At 34.2% G+C, this 20,319-nt stretch overlaps 1 protein-coding gene and 1 pseudogene across 3 annotated transcripts in view; both read right to left on the bottom strand.

Annotated features, from left to right (window-relative positions):
- Window positions 1-1,222: 1,222 nt before the first annotated feature.
- Window positions 1,223-7,017, bottom strand: LOC133091864 (securin-like; annotated as a pseudogene).
- A 6,132-nt stretch (window positions 7,018-13,149) lies between these two features.
- Window positions 13,150-20,319, bottom strand: part of FSTL5 (follistatin like 5) — a 707,698-nt gene continuing 700,528 nt past the window's right edge. For all 3 annotated transcript variants that reach the window (XM_061191763.1, XM_061191764.1, XM_061191766.1), the window contains one exon: window positions 13,150-13,852. In XM_061191763.1, the coding sequence (XP_061047746.1) occupies window positions 13,150-13,852 (703 nt within the window). The remainder of the gene's footprint in view (window positions 13,853-20,319) is intronic.

Below are 20,319 nucleotides of genomic sequence, written 5' to 3'. Positions count from 1 at the left end.
TCTTAGTATTGCATAATCATTATGAATCTACTTTCAGTGAATGTTTTTTTAGTTACTGTACTTTCAATTCCAGAAATTCAGCTTTTTAATTAATTTCTATCTCTTTATTGATATTCTGTCTTTGATAGGACATTGTCACTATCTTTTCCTTTGATTTTTTTAAAGTATAGTTTCCCTTAGTTCTTTGATCATATTTATATTGGCTACTTTGAACTCTTTGCCTGTTCAGTGCAACAGTTGGGGCCACTCAGAAACATTTTCAGTTTCTTGTTTGTCCCTCCCTTTGTATCACATTTTCATTTTTCTTTGTATGTACAATTTTTTGTTGTTTTTAAAAGCAAGGTATTTTAGGTAATATATTGTAGCAAATACATATACCCTCAACAGAATTTCTTGCTGTTTGCTTATTTATTCATTTATGACTTTATTGAACTATTAAAGTGAAACCCACACACGTTAAAGCCTTTGATACTACTACACACAAGATGTGGCCTTTAGCATTTCCACAATCATCCTTGAATGACATTGGTTTCAGCAGGGCTCTCTTAGACTATTTCTTTGTCTAATCTCTGTGTTAATCTGTCTGCCTCCATTGTATCACACCCGGCTATTAAGCTCTACTAATTGCTGGCTGAATTCACTTTTTTTTTTTTTAACATCTTTATTGGAGTATATTTGCTTTACAATAGTGTGTTAGTTTCTGCTTTATAACAAAGTGAATCAGTTATACATATACATATCTCTTCCCTCTTGCATCTCCCTCCCTCCCAACCTCCCTATCCCACCCCTCTAGGTGGTCACAAAGCACCGAGCTGATCTCCCTGTGTTATGCGGCTGTTTCCCACTAGCTATCTATTTTACGTTTGGTAGTGTATATATGTCCATGCCACTCTCTCACTTTGTCCCAGCTTACCCTTCCCCCTCCCTGCATCCTCTACTGTTTCAACAAATTCTGGGGGCAACTTGCTCAAAAGTCTGCTCAAATTACATTCAGGGTTTTTGGCAGAGGCAGTTTCTGATGTTCATCTTTGTGATTTGCTCTGAACCCAGGAGGGCTCTTCTTAGCTGTGCCTTTCTCTGATTCTCTCTAGTAAACTTATTGGCCTACAATTTACCTTGTAAACTTTTTTTCTTTTTTTTAGGAAGAGTCTGTTAAACAAAGAATTTCTTTATTAATACAAACTATTAATACATACCCACAAACTATAAAGTGCTAAGACATTTAAATATCTAAGTTATAGCAAACTGCTGGCAATTCAACATCCAGGGTCCTCAGAATGCCTGAGGGAGACTGCAACAGATGAGGCATCCATGGTGGAGAAGGCATCTTCAGAGGTGATGGGGTCCAGATGTAACAACTTTTCAAGTTCCCTTTCCTCATTGAGGGTCATGAGAGGAACTCCATTCAAGGGGAGGTATGTGATCTGGTGCTCTTCAGGCAGGTCAAAACTCTCGAAATGTAGTGGATTGAAGAGAAAGAATTTTTGTTTCTAGATAAGTGTCATTTGAGGTAGGAAAGGAGATTTTTGCTTTAATGGTCTTCTCAGTCATCTTTTTGGTAGAGAAGTTTGTCTGTTTGTGTTTGAGGGATCCATTACTCTTTACTGACTTTTCTGTAGCCCTGTTGACCATTCCCAAAGCCTTTCTTGCAGCTTTAGATAACGCCGTGGAGCATCAAATATGTTGCCGACATGTGGTGTTGAAACCTGAGGTCTCCCATCTAAAGTTTACTGAAGACCCAGACCCCAGCTTCTCCTTGTAAATTGTAAGTGGGGCTACCAGCCCTCACTAAATGGCTTACAATTCACATCTTCATTGTTTTTAAGAGTGCTCTTTAACCTCAATTTCCTCACACTCTGTTTCAAATAAAGTCCATTCTTTTGTGGGTGATTTTGGAGTTATATCTGTTCTTATGGCCTCCTTCTCCTCTTGTGGCAAATATCTGGTTACTCTCTGGAACTGGGGGTGAGGACAGTAGCTCACCTTTCTTGGGGTGACACTAGGCTGGTGGTATGGTCTCTAGAGTTCTTGAATTCCTTCTCCTTGCCTGAAACTCCAACTTGCAAGTAAGTTGGGCCAGCATTGATCAAGGTCCCAGTATTTTCAACTTGTCTCGATTAGGGTAGATTCTCTGCCCTATGAGTGGCCTCCTATGGACATTCAGTTATTTTGTTCAATATATCAGATAATATCCATTTTATAATATGTAACTTAAGTTGTATAGTAATTTTGTCCAGCATGGTCAAGAGTTTAGTCTCTGCAGCCAGTAGCAAAGAAGAAATTACTTTTCATCTAAAGAATATTTTTCTGGTCCAATATGACATCTATATACTTGAAAACCCAGTAGGACTTATCAGAGGCTCTTCTAATACCACCTTATACTGAAACCCAGATCTTTTATGAATCAAATGAATACCTATCCCATTATCAATAATGCTTATTTAAGATCTTTTACAATAATATTAAGCTCTGAAATTTAAATGTGCTTCCCATAAGGTCTATAGGTTACTGCCCCCCATACCTAGATATATTCTACACACTTCCCATAATATAACTTTTCCCACAGTCTCCTGTGTTATGTGTATTTCTCCTAGACTTGGACTATTAAACATAATTTGACAGTTTTTACAAGTTAAAAAAATACATAGTAATAATAGGTCTTATGAAAAAAAAAAATCCTAGGAGGGTTTAAAGCAGTAAATATTTTAAAGAACAAAAATTGAGCCTAGGCATTTTCTGAAAGAATTCAAAAATACAATTTCTAAATAACATACTTCAGCATTTCAAGTATAATAAGTACATGTATTTATTTTTCTATCATAATTTTCTTTAAACAGTGTAACTTTTTTGGATGGTGGTACTCAGTCCAAATAATTATAACTAATATTAACAAAATTAGGAACTGAGCTAATAATGGAAGGAGAGGTTGACTATAGTTGGATAACATAGTGAAAAATTTATGCACAATACATACGAGTAAGATAAATCAAAGGCATCTTATTTCATGTTGGATGTTGGGGTAAGCATAAATTCATCACACAGTTAACAGAAATTTAAATAAAGTTGTAGATTTTTTCAGCAATGAATGGTATACTTCTGATTTGATGAATTAATCTCAAAACATAAATACAGATTATCCCCAAATACACTGATATTTTGGGGGGATACTATAGATGCAACATCTTTTATTTATTTCATATAAACATACTTCTTGGGACAAGGCTAATATAAAGTGGACAATCTGCCTCTATAAACAACTAAAATATAATGTATATTAATTTAGAGTTTAATTATATGTGAAAGGGATTAATCTTTAACACAACAAACATCATGTTTACATAACCAATTACATTTAATTTGAGATGGCAAATGTTTAAAAGACATCATCTATCCAAATGTTCATTATGTCTATTAACTCTAATACTTTAGAGAATTAGAGAATATTAAATAGAAAACACCTGCCTGAATAGTGTTACTTTCAGTTATCACAGTTTAATAACATTCAAGGCATACATTTTTGCCAGAATGACTTGAGGTTCTCAGAAAGTTAAACATATGCTCTATAGAGACCAAAAACTAGTTTGAGTCCAATTAAAACAGTAATCCAATCATCTCCCATATGTTTATTTACTGCCTAATATGTGCCTACCACATACAAGTCCTTTTTGGTTTGCTCTCCTTGCTCTCACTTGGTTGCATAATATGTATGTGTCAGATGGGGTTACATAGATAATAAACAGAAAATAAATTGTATAGCATGTTAGATATCAATTCAATTATGGAAATGAATATCAGCAAATGTGATAGCCATATTCTGGAAATTCTGGAAATTTTAAATAGGGTATTCAGAAAATCTCACTGGCAAGCAGCCATCTGAAGAATGTAAAGAGACAATTCGTATGAATGTCTGGGGAATAAGTACTCCAGGTAGAAGGACCAGCAAGTGTCAGGAGTGGTCTTTCAAAGGAAAAGACAGTTATGACTGGAGATGAATGGGTGTGAAGAAAAGTGCTCATGTGATGCTCAGGTGATCAGAAAGCTAATGGGATACTACATCATGTCATTTCATGTAGACAATTTAAGAAAGTCTCAGGATCTAAAAGAACAGGGAAGTACCATTTCCCACCCACTGCCCTGCTCACAAAGCTGGAGTCACTCCAAGAGTGGGGAGCAACTGTTTCCAGTACCAGTTCCAGACCTGTGGCTCAGATATTTTGCAGATCATAAGAATAGGGGAAAGACAGATCATAAGAACAGAGAGCAGCAGACCTATTCTCATAAAATTCTGACTTTATTTCCACAGTGTAAAGGAACTTAAAGGCTTTTTTAAAAACAATAGAGATTTTAGTGGTAACCAAATAAGAGGAAGCTGGTAGCCCCATATGGGTAACAAGCTAAATCACAGGTCAGCCAATTTTTCAGAGATAACCAGGAAGAGATGCTAAAGAAAACCAGATCATAACAAACCCTTAAGGCAGGGCTCAAAACTATCCCTGAACAGGAAACTGAATTTAACAGGAGCAGACTGGAGCAATTTGTCTCCCAGGACATTGTTGAAAACAATAACAAATTCAGCCAGCAATTCATGGAGCCTAACAGCTCAGTGTGATGCCAACGGAGACAGACAGCTCAACAGAGAGACCAGGCAAAGAAACAGTCAGAACTAACTCTGCTAAAACAATGTCATCACAGAGTCATTTTGCACATGCTCAGTGCTGTGGTCTCTGAGGAGTAACATCAGTCTTCACACTGTGGGCAATCTGTATTTTACTACAATAGTCCAGCTAAGTAAGTAAACAGTATAACAGTAAACGAAGACAACAACAAGCCCAGGGAGGAAGAGAGAATACCTAGAGTCGATATAATATGTTATCAAAAATGTGCTGTTTTCAACAAAAGCTACAGCAAAACCATAGAACCGAGAAAGTGTGTCTCATACAAAAGGAAAAAAGCAGACACCAGAAACTGCTCCGTAGATGGTCCAGTAATTGCATTTAACAGGCAAGTCTTCAAAGCAGCCACTATAAATACGGTCAAAGAAAGAATGGAAACAATTCTTGACGAGTAAAGGAAGTTATGATGACAATAGCTTGTCAAATACAGAATATAAATTAAAAACTAGAATTGATTAAAAATAAACAAATAAAAATCCTGGAGTTGAGAATTACAATAAAAGAAAATAAAAATTTGCTAGAGTGGTTCAACATTAGATTTGAACTGATGGAAGAAAGAATCAACCAACTTGAAGACAAATGGATAAAGAATATGCAATTCAAAGAGAAGAGCTAAAAAGAATAAAAAGATTGCATCAAGATTCAGAGAAGGATATGACACTATTAATCATATCTATATATAAAATGAGCATGGCAGAGGAAGAGGGAAAATGTTATTTAAAATGATAATAGCTGAACACATGCAAATGTAATAAAAGCAATAATCTACACAACAAAGAAGTTCTATAATGACCAAGTTGTTTAAATAAAAAGAGATCTAAACCCAGGCATGTCATAGTAAAAATAATGAAAGACAAAAAACAGTCAATTTTGAAAGCAGCAAGAGAATAACATGTCACATACATGAGAATCTCATTAAGAATTACAGCAGATTTCTCATCAGAAAAAATGAAGGCTAGAAGTTAGTGGGATGACATGTTCAAATAAATTGCTAAAAGAAAAAAAAAACTTTCAGTCAAGAATCTTATATCTGGCAAAACTTTCTTTCAAAAATAAAGGTGAAATAAAGACATTCTAAAATAAACAAAAATTGAGAGAAGTTCTTGATAGCAGACCCACCTACAAGAATGCTAAACAAATTTCTTGAGGCTGAAATCAAGTTGCAACAGACAGTAATTTGGATCTACACACACATACACACAAACACACACTCACACACATGTAGAGAACCAGTATGGACAATTATGCAATTAAAAAAGATATTATAAATGCCTATATCTTCTCCTGTCTTCTTTTAACTGACACATAAATTATTTATTTAAAAGTATATATACACATGTGTTATATATACACATCATATATAATGTATTGTAGGATCTGTCACATATGCTTATGCAATATATTTGACAATAAAAGCACAAAGGAGGTGAATAGGAGCAAAGCTGTACTGGAATAAGGAAATGGTAACATGGTAACTCTGTTACACAGGAACCAACAAAGGGGTCCAGAAAAAATATATAATTGTTCTTCCTTTTCTGTTTATTTAAAAGACATACATTTACATAAAGTAAATAACAAAAAGTAGTACAAAATGAGGGAAGAGTGGTTAGAGCTTTATGGGAGTAACATTTCTGTATCTCACTAGAATTAAGTTAGTATAAACCTGAAGTTGTTTTAATAAGATGTACCTAGTAAGCCCTAAAGCAACAATTACAAAAACGATTTTCTAAAGAGTGAAAAGATCATTAAAGGAATTGAAATGTTACTCTAGAAAATAGTCACCCAATTCAAAAGTAAGCAGTAAAGAAGAATAGGGGAACAGAAAAGACATGGGACCTATTTAAAAAAAAAAAAAAAAGGAAGATGTAATTCCTATGATAGTAATAATACATTTAAGGTAAATGGATTAAATAATCTAATCAGAATACAGATACAGTCAGACTGGACTCAGATCCAAATATATACTGTTAAAAGGAAACATATTTCAAATTGAAAGATACAAATATAAAATAAAAGGGTGAAAAAGATATTTATTCCAAAAGCAACAATAAGAAGTCTGGAGCAGCTCTACTAATATCAGACAAATGAGAGTTTAATATAAAAAGTGTCCCTTTAAGTGTAAGTGGCATACAGTTCTTTACACGGTCCAGAGGACCAGGTTTCCTGCCCCTCCCCCAGCACCAGAGCATCCTTTCTTCTCTCCTTTATTTACCTGTGTCTTGAGGCTGGGTGCTTGCTACTCCTCCCTCAGAGACAGAGGGTCTGATTTTACTCCTCCTGAAACATTGGGTCCTTGCCTGTTCCGGAGGCGAGACAGATGGCTGCCCTGCCTTAGCGGCTTCATGTTTGGCTTCCTAGGGTACAAGAGTGTCAGCAAGGGGACAAGGCTTGCTCCCCACAGCAGATGGTCACCTTACACACAGCACCAGGGTAGGTGTCTCCAATTTCCTGCCGGCCTTTCATCTTATGTGCTTAAAGGATTCTGAGTGTGGGAACTCCTCCTGTGTCTGAGCCTCGCCCCCTTCACCCCAGCCATTCCAAACTGATAAGGTGCCCTCCACATAGCCTGTAAGAATTTTTTAAACTTTTAGCTGATTTCGTGCCACCTGCTTTTTATGTAGGCCACCTCTTTCTCCCGTGCCGTGCCAAGGGCTAAATAATTCCTTATTCCTCATTAGAAATTAGTTTACCAGTTGACCTTGCACCCCCCAGCTCTATGCTATGCTCAGATGAAATTATGATGTTGGCAATTTTCCAGCTTTTTCTTTTTATTAGAGTGGGAGTAACTTTCTTTGCAGGTTTCTTCTTTCTAAGAAATGTCAGAAGCATCACATTATTTTTGAAGTATGTTGTTTTCATTTTCATTTTTATAAACAGAATCCACAGACTCTGCACCTCTCAATTTGATTCCTTTTTAAAGTGTTGTTTGTGAATAGTTGTATAATGTATATGCTTGCTTATTTACATATTTATAATTTCTTAAGTAGTTGAAAAATTATTTCTCAGTTTATTTTCAGTGAATTGAGAATGCTTTCTATATTATTTTTCCTTATTAAATTTGTGTCTGTAACTGTTTTTAAAATGTACTAGTAATTGTGAGAAAATATTAGAGAACTGATTTTTGCATGTATAAATACATGTATTTATATGCATATGTGTACATATGTATACATTCATTAGATCTTAGTATTACATTGCTAAGTGGTACTTAGTATTGCTATACATGTTTGCATATCTTTATTTACTCCATCTAATAGAGTCTCCAGAATCAAGACACACTACTCTTTCTCTTTCTTTGATTTTCTTACTTCTCTGTAGTTCGTACTTTATACACATGGATGCTAATTAGTAGGTGTTGCATAAATACTTTGAAATTATGTCCTCATTTTGGTTCATTATAAAGAACACATGTATACAGGTGTGTAGAAGATGGAGATTCTGTGCTCTACAATCATTCCACAAACTTACACTAAAATCTTATATATAAAACATTTTATTTAAATCAATCTTGTCCTAGATTTAAGAGAAATTTAAAAGTACTAATGAGGTATGTTTGAATATTAAGATTTAATTCTCCATCCCAGATGCGTCCATTTTTGCATATGCCCAAATTGAGACACACACACACACACACACACACACACACCTGTGTGGTGTTTAACTGCTGCTATGTAAATTTGCACCAATATAGACAAAATGAAATCATGTAATATTTCTGTCAACAATCAAATTTTTAAAACTATACAAAATTAACATACTATATGTTAATATCCTTAATCTAATTGATATACTTACTTTTGCTCAACTTATAATAATTATTTCCCTAAAGGACAATTAATGTATCAAAATGATGTGTAATGACCAAAAGAAAGTCATGAATACTACTTTATTCACAAGATCAGATGTGGAGTGTTTGCTATGCTTTGGTAATAGTTCTGAACAAAGTATAAAACCTTGAATTAGAAGCAAAACTGGTTTGAAGGCAGGTGAATAAGCAGAGGCGTAGTGGAGTAATTCAATGATTATCCATTTGTGATATCTATATATTTTCATGTGTGTAGAGTCCCTTTCTTGATTATCATGGGATTTTTCACTTGGACTTTGTAACACTGACGAAGTATATAGAGCCAGGTGTAAAGGAACAGTGTACTTTTTCATGGAAATGCAAAAAGAATTTATACACATGAATAAAACGAACATATTTCCAATTGAAGGAACCGTATATTCTTTTGACATTGAGACAATTCTGAATCTTCTTTTAAAAGTGGAAAATGTGTGTATAGAGATAGTCTTTGAAATATTTATCAAACATTAAAAGATAAATTTGGTATTTCAGTCTGTTCTTTCTCAGTTTCAGCCAAATTATACTACATGCAAAATTTAGTTATGGACTTGAACACAGGTCTCAAAACATTGAGAATTTTATCATTACTGTACTCTCGTAGAAAAGAAAAATCGTGAAATCTTTTCTAATTCACCAACGGTTAGTTGCACATTACTGTAAAAGAACTGTGCAGTGCCCATTATATTCCACAGAGGCAGGAATATCTTGTTGATGAATATTGCTGAAAAAGCTGTGTGCTTTTCTATTTACTAATAGGACTATATCATTTATTAAATACAGACTAACAAATCACGCTCATATGTTAAGATTTAGTCTTCTCAGAGGATGGAGAAGGTTACCGTGACTCAAGTCTACAATCGTGAATTTCTATAGCATGATTTTCAGAACATATTTCTGTGCATGAAGATTCCAAGGAGAGAAAAATGATATTAGAGTGTGTTTGGAAGAAAAGTGAAAATAGGCTTTTGATAAGGTGCTGCTTTTTTTCTCTTTACCCATTCACACAGGAACCGCTAAATGGTAGATGTATGGACAAGTGACATTAGAAGTGGCCCCTTATGAGTTCGTAAGGTTGTAACATTGGGGTGTACATTTTCATCCTATTTTAGAGTTGTATTAATTTTCATGATAGCCATATTGTTCTTAATTTTTTCTCACTTTTAAAATTTACATAATATGACAAGCTGTCAGATATGATTAAACATATCGTTTCATCATGTAAAATCTAAAATACTTAATGTAAAATCCAGTCAAGTTCACTTATTTTTTAAAAGAAAACCCTGTGAAGAACTTTTGAGTGGGAGTCTTAAAGGTGATAAGGTTCTAAAATTGCACTCTTTAAAAAGTGCTTCTACTTTACTTTTACATCATTAAACAGAAGGTGGAATAATGCCTGAAAATTGTATTGGTTTGCTACATAAACATGATGACACTCCTCTGAAAATATATTCCATGTCCAGTATTATTTAATTTGTCTTTTATCTAAATCCTCCTTCTCACACCCAAATCTGCTTCTCTTTCATGACTTTCTTATTTTTACCACTGATGTCCTATTTGAGACCTGTTGAATTGTTTCTTTTTATCATACGCACTTATTCAGTTGCCATCTCAAGTCTGGTTCCTTAACAAGCCCTGTCTTGTAATATATACTTTCAATTTAATTGTCATATATTAAAGATCACAAACTTACGTTTTTTTGCAGTAGCCTCCCAAATGATACCTCTTTCTCTAATTTCCCTTCAGTCAAATCTTCATTCCATTAGAAAATAATGAATGTTGAAAGTGTTGTTTTCACTGTTATTTCTCTTTTTAAAAATTATTGCTGAGTTCCTACTGTCTGGATTAAGTCTAAACTCTTTAAGTTCGTTTCATTCTTCACTTCCCTCCCTCCAAAATCTGATCATAACACATTTTTCTTGAGTTATGGATATCACATTCTTTACATAAATATTTACTTTTTCTAGTCAGTTTTACTCAAGGACCTCCCCATATCCTATTTCTGTTCTTGGTTTCACACCTTTTCTTACTTCATGCCCTTCATTGCTATCACAAAATTATCACCAGATAATCTGCAACAAAATCATATTATTATTTTTTTTGCTATCACTTCACTATTTTCTCTTGCCTATTAAAAATCTACTCTTTGATGTTATAGCTTCTTTTTAGAGCGATGACCTTATCATTTTATCTTGTTTTTTCTTAACGTTCAGTTTTTATGCATACCCACATTATTGATGAGATCATTATTTTCAACACACTTTTATCAAGATGTGTATAGAGTAATGCTGATGCCCTGTAGGCCAGCTCTTATTCTGTTGAAGAAAGAAATATCTACTTTAGAAAATACTATATTATTGCATTTTCTTCTTTTTTAAAAGAATCACAAATGTCAATATTTTAAATATTTCACTGTTAAAAAAGAGGGCTCAGTATTTGCGTGGTTGAAAGTGTAAGGATGTGGAAAGAAAAGGATTTGAGTCTACTTGTATGTTCCATTCTGATACTCATCTCTTTAATACACAAGAAGGGATTCTAAAGACATAGACACCTTTAAAGGATAAATATCTTGCTTTACACATGAAGGCATAGAGCAACTTAGAATTGATATAATAAAGCTAAATTGTCGTTCCTTGATTGGTCTCACTTTACCTGCCCTCTACCCCATCCCATCACTTTAAAAATAATGGAGAACAACAGACTATGTTTGAAGTACAGGGAGGAAAACAAAACAAAACATGGGCATTTACATTAAAACACTGACTGAACTCTCAAGAGTTAAAATGTAAGAGGTTTATTCTCCTTTTATCAAGCAAAGTCTACAGACAGAGCATCCACATGGTGTAAGGTACCAAAGAAGGATATATGAGACAGACTTACATTAAATCATTAGGTCACGGACACTTTATGTGGTTCATGATCACAAAGGAGAAAATTGCTAAAAAGGAAAACAGATAAGTAGAAACATAAGCTGATTTCTGTTGTTTATTAAATCTACCTCCCATAATGCTTCCTTAAGCTAAGAAGTAATCTACTGTATCACACAGTTCAGGATGCTATATACACATAAGATAATTACACACTATAAAATTTCAGGTTTCTAAGCAGTTTTACACAATTTAAACTTGAGTAAAATTTGTATTTAAAAAAGACCTTATTGGATTACCTTCAGGAAATGGAGGTCATTTCAACATCTCATTAGCATTTTTAGCAACAATTAAACAAAAATAAGTAAAAAGATTCTCCAAACATGTAAGCTATTACTTTAAGCCTGGATAATTATCCGCTTATTTTAATAAACCAACTCGCTAGTTTTAATCCACTTCTACCAGCCTTCTCTTTGCCCTGAAAAAGAAAAGCAATAATTTTTACTTCTATGCAGTGTCTCAAATAAGAGGATTAGTCAGGTTTCAAACTACGGCACATAGTGAGAGAATTGTTTAAGGATTATGTAGGAGTTAAACAGAAGTCATTTAGGAAAGTTATTAAGGAATGAAGTCCTGTGATGGGTTATATTTAAATAGCAAAGGCAATGGAGAAGTACATCTTTCCTCACCACTGTGGTGCTATCCCCTAATTCCCAATTTCTGTTACTAATTCTCCTAAACCACTAATACTCATCAGTTCCCTAGCCAGTTTTTTCTCCCTGTTATTAATTTCCCGATATATGGTTTACTCTAAGCAGACAAAAATAATGCTTCTGTTTTAGAAATGGAAGTTACTGCTGATGCAACACTGGACTACATGAAAAGAAAAAATCTATTCCACTAATAATAGACATTTGTAAGCAGTTGACACCCCAGACAAACTTGCATTAAAAATATAATGCACTCTAGTGATTGAAACCAAAGTGAGTTGAGAATACATTGCAAACATTTCACCATAATTATTTTCCTCTTTTCCTCCCCATTTTCCATAGCATGTTGCAGATTATACAGTGAGTGTCAGAGTTTGTCACCTGTGTACAACCTTAGGCCAACTTATGCCTTCAAACGACATTTCATTGAGGGTTAGACAAATGACTGAAGACTGGGTTTGTTGCAAGAGATATTCAACTTTTCTCTTTTAATGACAAGAAATTTATAGTGATGTGGGCGGTCAGTATGCAGCTTTTAGCCTTCTTTTTCTTCTTGTGACATTCCCTTCAAGGCACAAAAGATTATAAACAGTGGATGGGACAGAATATTTTGAATTAAGAATTTTAAGGTTCCATAACACCTTTTATTTCTGGTGTAAGCATACCAAAAGGACAGAGAAAAAAATAGATAAATCACCCTCAAAATGAAATGATGCTTAAAATCATTTCAAATTCCCTGCAGTTGAGTTATTTGTATGTATTTAAATTCCTATTTTATTGGCTTAAAACATAACTATAGATCTGATTCTTGTAATTGATGTATAATAGCTTCTCATTAAATATTGTGTTAAATATTTCTAATCAATCAACCAATATTACTAATTATGTATGTCTTTGCCAAAAAAAAAAAAATCTATTTTATTTGGGCCACCCAAGTAACTTATGTTTGCCTAGGATACAAACTTGAAAAGTTAAGCAATGTAAGTTGTAAATTTAAACCATGGATTAAGTGCAGTGTACTGGAAAACTCTTCATTTAATAATTGTTTACTAGGGCTCCTAGGCATCTCCAACCCAGACGACTGTATTTCCTTGCTCAACTTCAGTGATCTCACAGTTTAACTTATTGAGTCGTCCATCTAGTATAAAGAGAGAGTCCTTGGAAGGGGTCATCAGGTATTGACCAAACAAGCCACTGTCTTGGATTTGCCTGTTCTTCCGGTTCCAAGGCCATTCCTCTGCCTTGAGTGGTTCCTTAAGACTCTTCATCATCTTAACCTTCCCAGAGGCGAGCTCCACAAAGAGCACATCAGTCTGTGTGCTTGAACTACCGTAGATGTTGTACTGATGGGCTTCCGTAAAGGATGGCTGAAAGGCCAGGTCAGATATGTGCAGGTTTGTGTGAATATCAAAAGCCTCCTGTATTTCTCCTCTGATGGTGATGTACTGGACCCTCACAAGACCTTTCACGTCACTGATGCTGACAAGATAGTGTCCATCTGGGGAGACATATGGAGTGCCTGTCACATCACTGTTGAACCCAATGACTGAGTCGGTTACGCTGTCCACCAAGAGCTGCGGGGGAACCGCCCCAGTGCTGTTGGGTTTACAGCCAATAAAATAATATCCTCCCAAGTGTGTATACGCCAGCGACTGAGGGACACACTTATAGTCCTTCAAGTTAATGGTCTTGACGTATGACATGGTTTCAAGATCAATCTTTTGTAGTACAGCTTCATCTTTATGAAGAATAAATCCAAACCTGCAAAGATGAAAACCAAAGTTAGACAGAAAACTCCGGGGTGGTTACCAGAAGAAAATGCACTGTGGGCAGGTGGAAAGGGCCATCACAGCCCAGGCATTAATTGTCAGGCTATGCAGCAACTGGTGGCCCAATCGTGTTAGAATTAACTTTAAATCGTGCTGCCCTCCTCCTTCCTCTAGGTCATCCTTTCATTACAGCCAAACAGTTATAGCTCATGCTGTAGAAAGCAAAATAATTAAAAGTGATATATCTAGTTAATTGGAACAACACATTTTATTTTTACTCTAGAGGGTCAAAAAGTAAACATTATTTTGCACGTCTCTAAACCTACTGATATTGAATCAACTTTGTTAACTGCAAGAAAGCCAGCAAGAATAAAAGTCTTGAATATATATCGCTTTCACTCACTTCATTTACTTCTTATATTGTTTATGACCTTCAAATAAATCTGACAATCATCACTATTTAGATAATTATCCATATTTTTCTCATTTTAAGCTGCCTCTCTACCCTAATAGATGTAGATTTTTTTCAGGAGGTGTATAAAACTATTATCCTTCTATTTATTACATTTTAGGATCATCTTGATTAACTATCTTTATGCTTTTAACATTTATTTTATTATAAATTTCAAATACAAGTTAAAATTTTCATCCTTGCCAAGCAAATACTATTATAATTTGTAATGATATACCTGCATTGTATCGGTTATTTTATATTGAACAATGATGAACTTTGGAGATTTATGGCATTTTTCTATTAAATTCAATTAAAAAAATAAATTTATTTTAAAATATGTTTTGGTGACCTCTTTGATTACTTCAGTGCTTTTTGTCCTGAATGCTAGCTGTAAATTATCAAAATTCCCTGTGACAAGGGTAAATATATTTTGTGGGGTTTTTTGTTTGTTTGGTTTTTTGCGGGGTATAAATACATTTTGAAACCCTGACCTATAACATCAGTGGCTTCCTAGCAAAAATAAGAATAAGTAGGTTAAATAAGATAAAATCAGGTAGAAACTACTATACACAATTATATCCAAAATGCATATTGGACAACAGAATTGTAAAGGACTTTTATTTTGTTTTTGTTAATAATATTGATTAAAACACCTCCTAATATTTCCAAAAATTCCTTAAAAATAAAGATCAGAAAAGTATTGTTATGTTACATTGACTGTATTCCTAAATGAAAAAAATTAAGATGAGTTTACTGTGAGTATTAAAACAAAGCAAAACAAAACAAACTCTAAAGATAGCCATTTTTATTATTGTCACCTGTGCAATTCATTTTCAGTATACTAATTCTTAAACAAAGTTTAATTTTTGTAAAAAAAATTACCATTTCCACACATAATACAGAAATATGGTGCATTAGTGTAATAATCCATAAAATTTTAAATATAATCACATGGCAAGCTCAAAATATAAATAAACACAGACCTTTAATATCGTAGAAAAAATAAGATGAATGTTTTCAAAGAATCAGTCTTGTATTATGGAAGGCATGAAGTACATAAGCACAAATATTTTACGAAAATAGACATAAGACTGCAACTGCTTCTATGTTATTGTATTACATAGACTTAGGAAACTATATTATAACTTTAGATATATTAGAACATTTGTGAAGAGACTGCTGTCACTGGAGAGAGTACAAATTCTTCTATACAAAAGAAAAGCTACCATGTATATCTACTCCTTTAAAAAGATATCTTAAATATTTACTGAACAACCACTAAACCCAAAGAATTGGGAATATATTGGAGGTGCACATAACTCGCCCTGCTTTCAATGAGTCTAGAAATTTTGAGTGAATTGAAAAACTGTTAGTGATTAATGATTAATTATAGTATTCTGCAATACTACTACTTAGTAACTATTACTTTATATATATATATATATATATATATTTGAAATGGAATAAAGTAATTATTTTGAAAGTAATATTTCTATTGTATTTCAGAATGACATGCACCATTTCTGGTTGACTTACTGGATCTTTATTTTTTCTTGTGTCCCTAATAACTGTGCTTGTGTCCTTTCAGTAAACAAAGCTCATACTATACCTATTCAGGATACAATTTGAGTCCTGATTACAATGGTATGAAGAGACCTTTATATTGTTAACAATCACTTCTAAATGCTCCCATTAAAATATGAATACCTAGTGCAGGTTTTAAATACTACCTGAATGTTAAAGAATAAACAAACAAACAAAAAAAGCCCTCAAACTGAAAACTGAGTCTCATTATTTTTGTGTTATTGGCATCAAAAATATCATAAAATCCTAATTATCACTACCCACTCTCATACTTGTCTTAATAAATAATGAACTTGGGCTATTGGAAAGGGATGTACTTCCATTCATTGACAGTCATTAAGGACATGTAAGTGTGGAGATGTATCATTGTGTCTGGTGTCATTTATGGAATTGTTAATTATGATGGAAGATACTGTCTTTTTTTGTTATATATGGTATAAGTGCTCAGAGGCAAAAGCAATAATTTGCACATTTAATAAAAGCCATAAACCAGTCAAGTCTTGGCATTTCAATTCTCCTCTTAACCTGGTCTTCTGCTCCCGTTAGGCAATGGTATTTGAATGCTAAAGAGGAAGAAGGAGACAAGCTCTAACCACTCATGAACTAGTTTAACTCCGATGCTGAAGAATGCACTCAAGTTTCCTGTGATACAATCCAGCCTCTTTTGGAGGTAAATACAATTTTAAAAAATGGTTCCATTAAAAATGCAAAAGCCCCATGTGGGGTGATAAAATTACATCCCTTTGGCATCCACACTGTATCCTTTAGGACTAGAGATCTAGCTATATAAGCAGATGCATTGAGAAAGCCTTCAATTTTTCACTACTGATTTATTGGTAGGAAGTGGTGTCTCTAATTCAAAATTTCCCCCAGTACAGATTGATATTCTGAAGTATCCCACTGTTCATTAGTCTGTGATTAATATTTACAAGGCTCTCAACTTTCATGCCTGCTTAGTATAATAAAATCCTGCATAGTACTAGGCCTAACATAGTTTGTCTAATGTTTGTCAGAATGTGTGTAGGAAGTTGCAGACTATGAGAAATGAGGGAGTTAAAACTTATTCTTGAAATGACTTTGTGTATTTGGGAAATAAAGTAACTAGGAAATTGTAACCTCTCGGCACGGCATTGTGTGGATTTGTTGTCAGATTTGGTGAGGCGAGTGAGAGCCTTCTTTTCTTTACCAAATTATTTTATTTTTCTGAGTGTTTAATCAATCTAGTTCATTATAAATTTTATAAAAAGATTCAACTTTAATTACTGCTTTTATGCTTTAAAGTGAGGTCATGAGGTGATTCATATTCAGAGAACTTGTTGTTTGGATGAAGTAGGTGTTTTCAATCTGAGCTGATTTAGTTTCATGACCCAGTTTTTCAATATAATAGATATGTGACCTCATATAAAGTCCTTTACTCATATAAAGTGCTTGACTTCCATGAGTTTCAGTTTCCTCATCAGCAGGAAGAGGATAAAAGTACCTTGTTTTGAGAATGAGAATAAATGCGTGTTTATTACCAGTGAAATAGTATATTATCAACAAATAGAGCTTGTCCATGCTTTATACGTTAAGTAGCATCATTTTCCCATTATGTATCAAATATAATATTTCCTATGGGACCACAAACTATTATAATCCATACATGGAAAAACAAAAACAAATGATTAATTTTTTTGTATAGCCAGTATTCCCACAATGTTAAAAAAAAGCATACGGTATTACCCAAACGTGATGAGATTTATCCATTTGTGAATTCAACAGCGGTCACTTTGATAAGAGAAATTCACCTTTTTATTCTTGCTTTCACTTGTATCAACAGTATCTACGTCCAGTGCGCACCTTGCCCAGTCACCAAATTGCTCATATTGTTAGGAACATGGGCAGCCGAGCTCACTCCATCATCTCTTAGAGATGCTGTTTCAATTCCTAGGGAGGGTGTGGAGCAGGTTGCCATGGAGTACTGGGTGACTTTGAACTCTGCACAAACGATGGGATTTGGGATCGATATCTGTCTTACTCAAGGACTTTCAATAAAAGTAACAGAAAATTTTGTGGCTGACTTTAGGACCTGGATCTCTAAGGACATGGAGAGTTGCAGTCAGAGTGTATGTCATGGCAATTCAGGAGCGTTGCAAGGGAAGTGATTTGGCAGAGAGGGGGAAAAGAACAGATACTTTGAGAGAAACATGACTGAAACATCATGAAGCTTAATAAAGATTATCTGTGCCATGACCTCCACATTCCACAAGACCAGGCTACAGTTCTTGCATTTGAGTAATGAATGACTTCCCCAAATCTTTCACTAGACAGCCCCCAAATAGAATCTCACAAAGCAGTTTTTAAGTCACTCACCCCACAGCATCTGTGTTGATATTCTGTTCCTGTCCTGCTTTCAAATCCATGACCTGAGATGCTACTGAAGGAATCTCATAATTGTAATCAATGACCTGTATTAATTTGCCATGGTCAGTGCCAAGAGTAGTGATACCCCAAAGCTTAGAGTGAAAGATGCTCCAAAGATTTGCAGAAAAACAATTATTTTATCTCCTGAATCATAATATAGGACTGCGTCTCCCCAGAGTCCTCACAGATCCCCACCTGGACAGTCCTCATTAAAGCTGACTTCTAATACTTAACCACTAAGGACCCATCCTACAAGCTAGGAAGTGTTTCTTTTTTTTTTTTTAATTTTTATTGGAGTATAGTTGATTTACAGTGTTGTGTTAGTTTCAGGTGCACAGCAAACTGAATCAGTTATACATATACATATATCCGCTCTTTTTTTTTTTGATTCTTTTCCCATATAGGCCATTACAGAGTATTGAGTAGAGTCTCCTGTGCTATACAGTGGGTCCTTATTAGTTTTTTATTTTTTATATAGTAGTATGTATATATCAATCCCAATCTCCCAGTTTATCCCTCCCTCCCTTTCCTCCCTGACCATAAGTTTATTTTTTACATCTGTGCCTCTACTTCTGTTTTGTAAATAAGTTCATTTGTACCCTTTTTTTAGATTCCACATATAAGCGATATCATATGATATTTGTCTTTCTGTGTCTGACTTACTTCACTCAGTATGACAATCTCTAGGTCCATCCATGTTTCTGAAAATGGCATTATTTTGTTCTTTTTTATGGCTGAGTACTATTCCATTGTATATATGTACCACCTCTTCTTTATCCATTCATCTGTCGATGGGCATTTATGTTGCTTCCATGTCCTGGCTATTGTAAATAGTGCTACAATGAACACTGGGGTGCATGTGTCTTTTTGAATTATGGTTTTCTCCCTGGGAAATGTTTCTGATGCTTCTTCTCCATTCCTGTATGATCTCTTTCCTCAAACCCTGTCATCTGCACCTCGCCAGATTTTAAAACTAGTCTTTCCATGTATATCAATGGATGCAAATGGGAAGTAGTAAGTGGAGACTGGGTGTATTTGAGTATTGGTTTTGCCAGACAATATGCCTTATTAGTAAAAAAAAAAAAAAAAAAAAAAAATTGCTGCAATCCACATCTAAATAAAAGAATTTCCCCAAACTTTTCTGATGTCTCAATTGTAGAAAGCATATTCTTTGAAATAAAATCTCAGAACAAGAAAATTTGAACAGCCATAGGAATTTGTTGTATTGAGATTTTACTTGTGAAAATCTAAATGCAAAACATAGGATCAAGTAAATAATTAGTACTTCATAAAAAGTGACGAGCAGGATTATTAATACTTTGTTTTCCTAACTGGATGATAAGTATCCTGTTTTTCCAACTGGAAGGTAAGAAATGCTTAACAGATAAGAAACTAAAATTACAATCTCCTCTCCTTGCAATTAATATATAAACCTCCACACACAATGTGCTGTTGAAATATCCTCCATTGTGTTACAGCTAACACAGAGTTTTCATGGGCACAAACCATAAAGCTGACATGAGCCATCATTCACTAGTTTATGAATTCCTTTATATTTAGTTGTTTTCTATGATCCCAGACCGACCCTTGTAAGAAAAGATTGAATGCTGTTCCTACTCAAGTACCAGAGGATTTAGTTTTTATCTGAATTTCACATAAACAACTCAGTAAAATACACCTGTTCCTAAAGAGTGGTCACATTCACATTCAAAAGAGGTGAATCACAGAAGAAGTAAAATTGACACATTTAGTAAAGATTTATAACGAGAGCAAGGACGGTTTCTGAATTGGCCTAATGCTTAGATGTGTTTGAGAAATGATAATACTTTGAAGTTTTCTGTTTTCAACACACAGGTTGAAAAGCTGAAATGAACACCAGGATGCCCTCCTTCCTGACTTTTATAAGTATATTGTGCGAATTCTATATTAAAGATTTTAGCTACATTATTTCTTCCCTACTTTCATTTTTAATTTTTTTTCTTAAAAAATGAAGTAGAATGTATTACTGATCACTAAAT

Source organism: Eubalaena glacialis, chromosome 5, assembly GCF_028564815.1.
Source record: "Eubalaena glacialis isolate mEubGla1 chromosome 5, mEubGla1.1.hap2.+ XY, whole genome shotgun sequence".
In the NCBI taxonomy this organism is placed as follows: domain Eukaryota; kingdom Metazoa; phylum Chordata; class Mammalia; order Artiodactyla; family Balaenidae; genus Eubalaena; species Eubalaena glacialis.
Note: the sequence above shows the minus strand (reverse complement) of the source record. Positions and strands in the feature narration are given on the sequence as shown.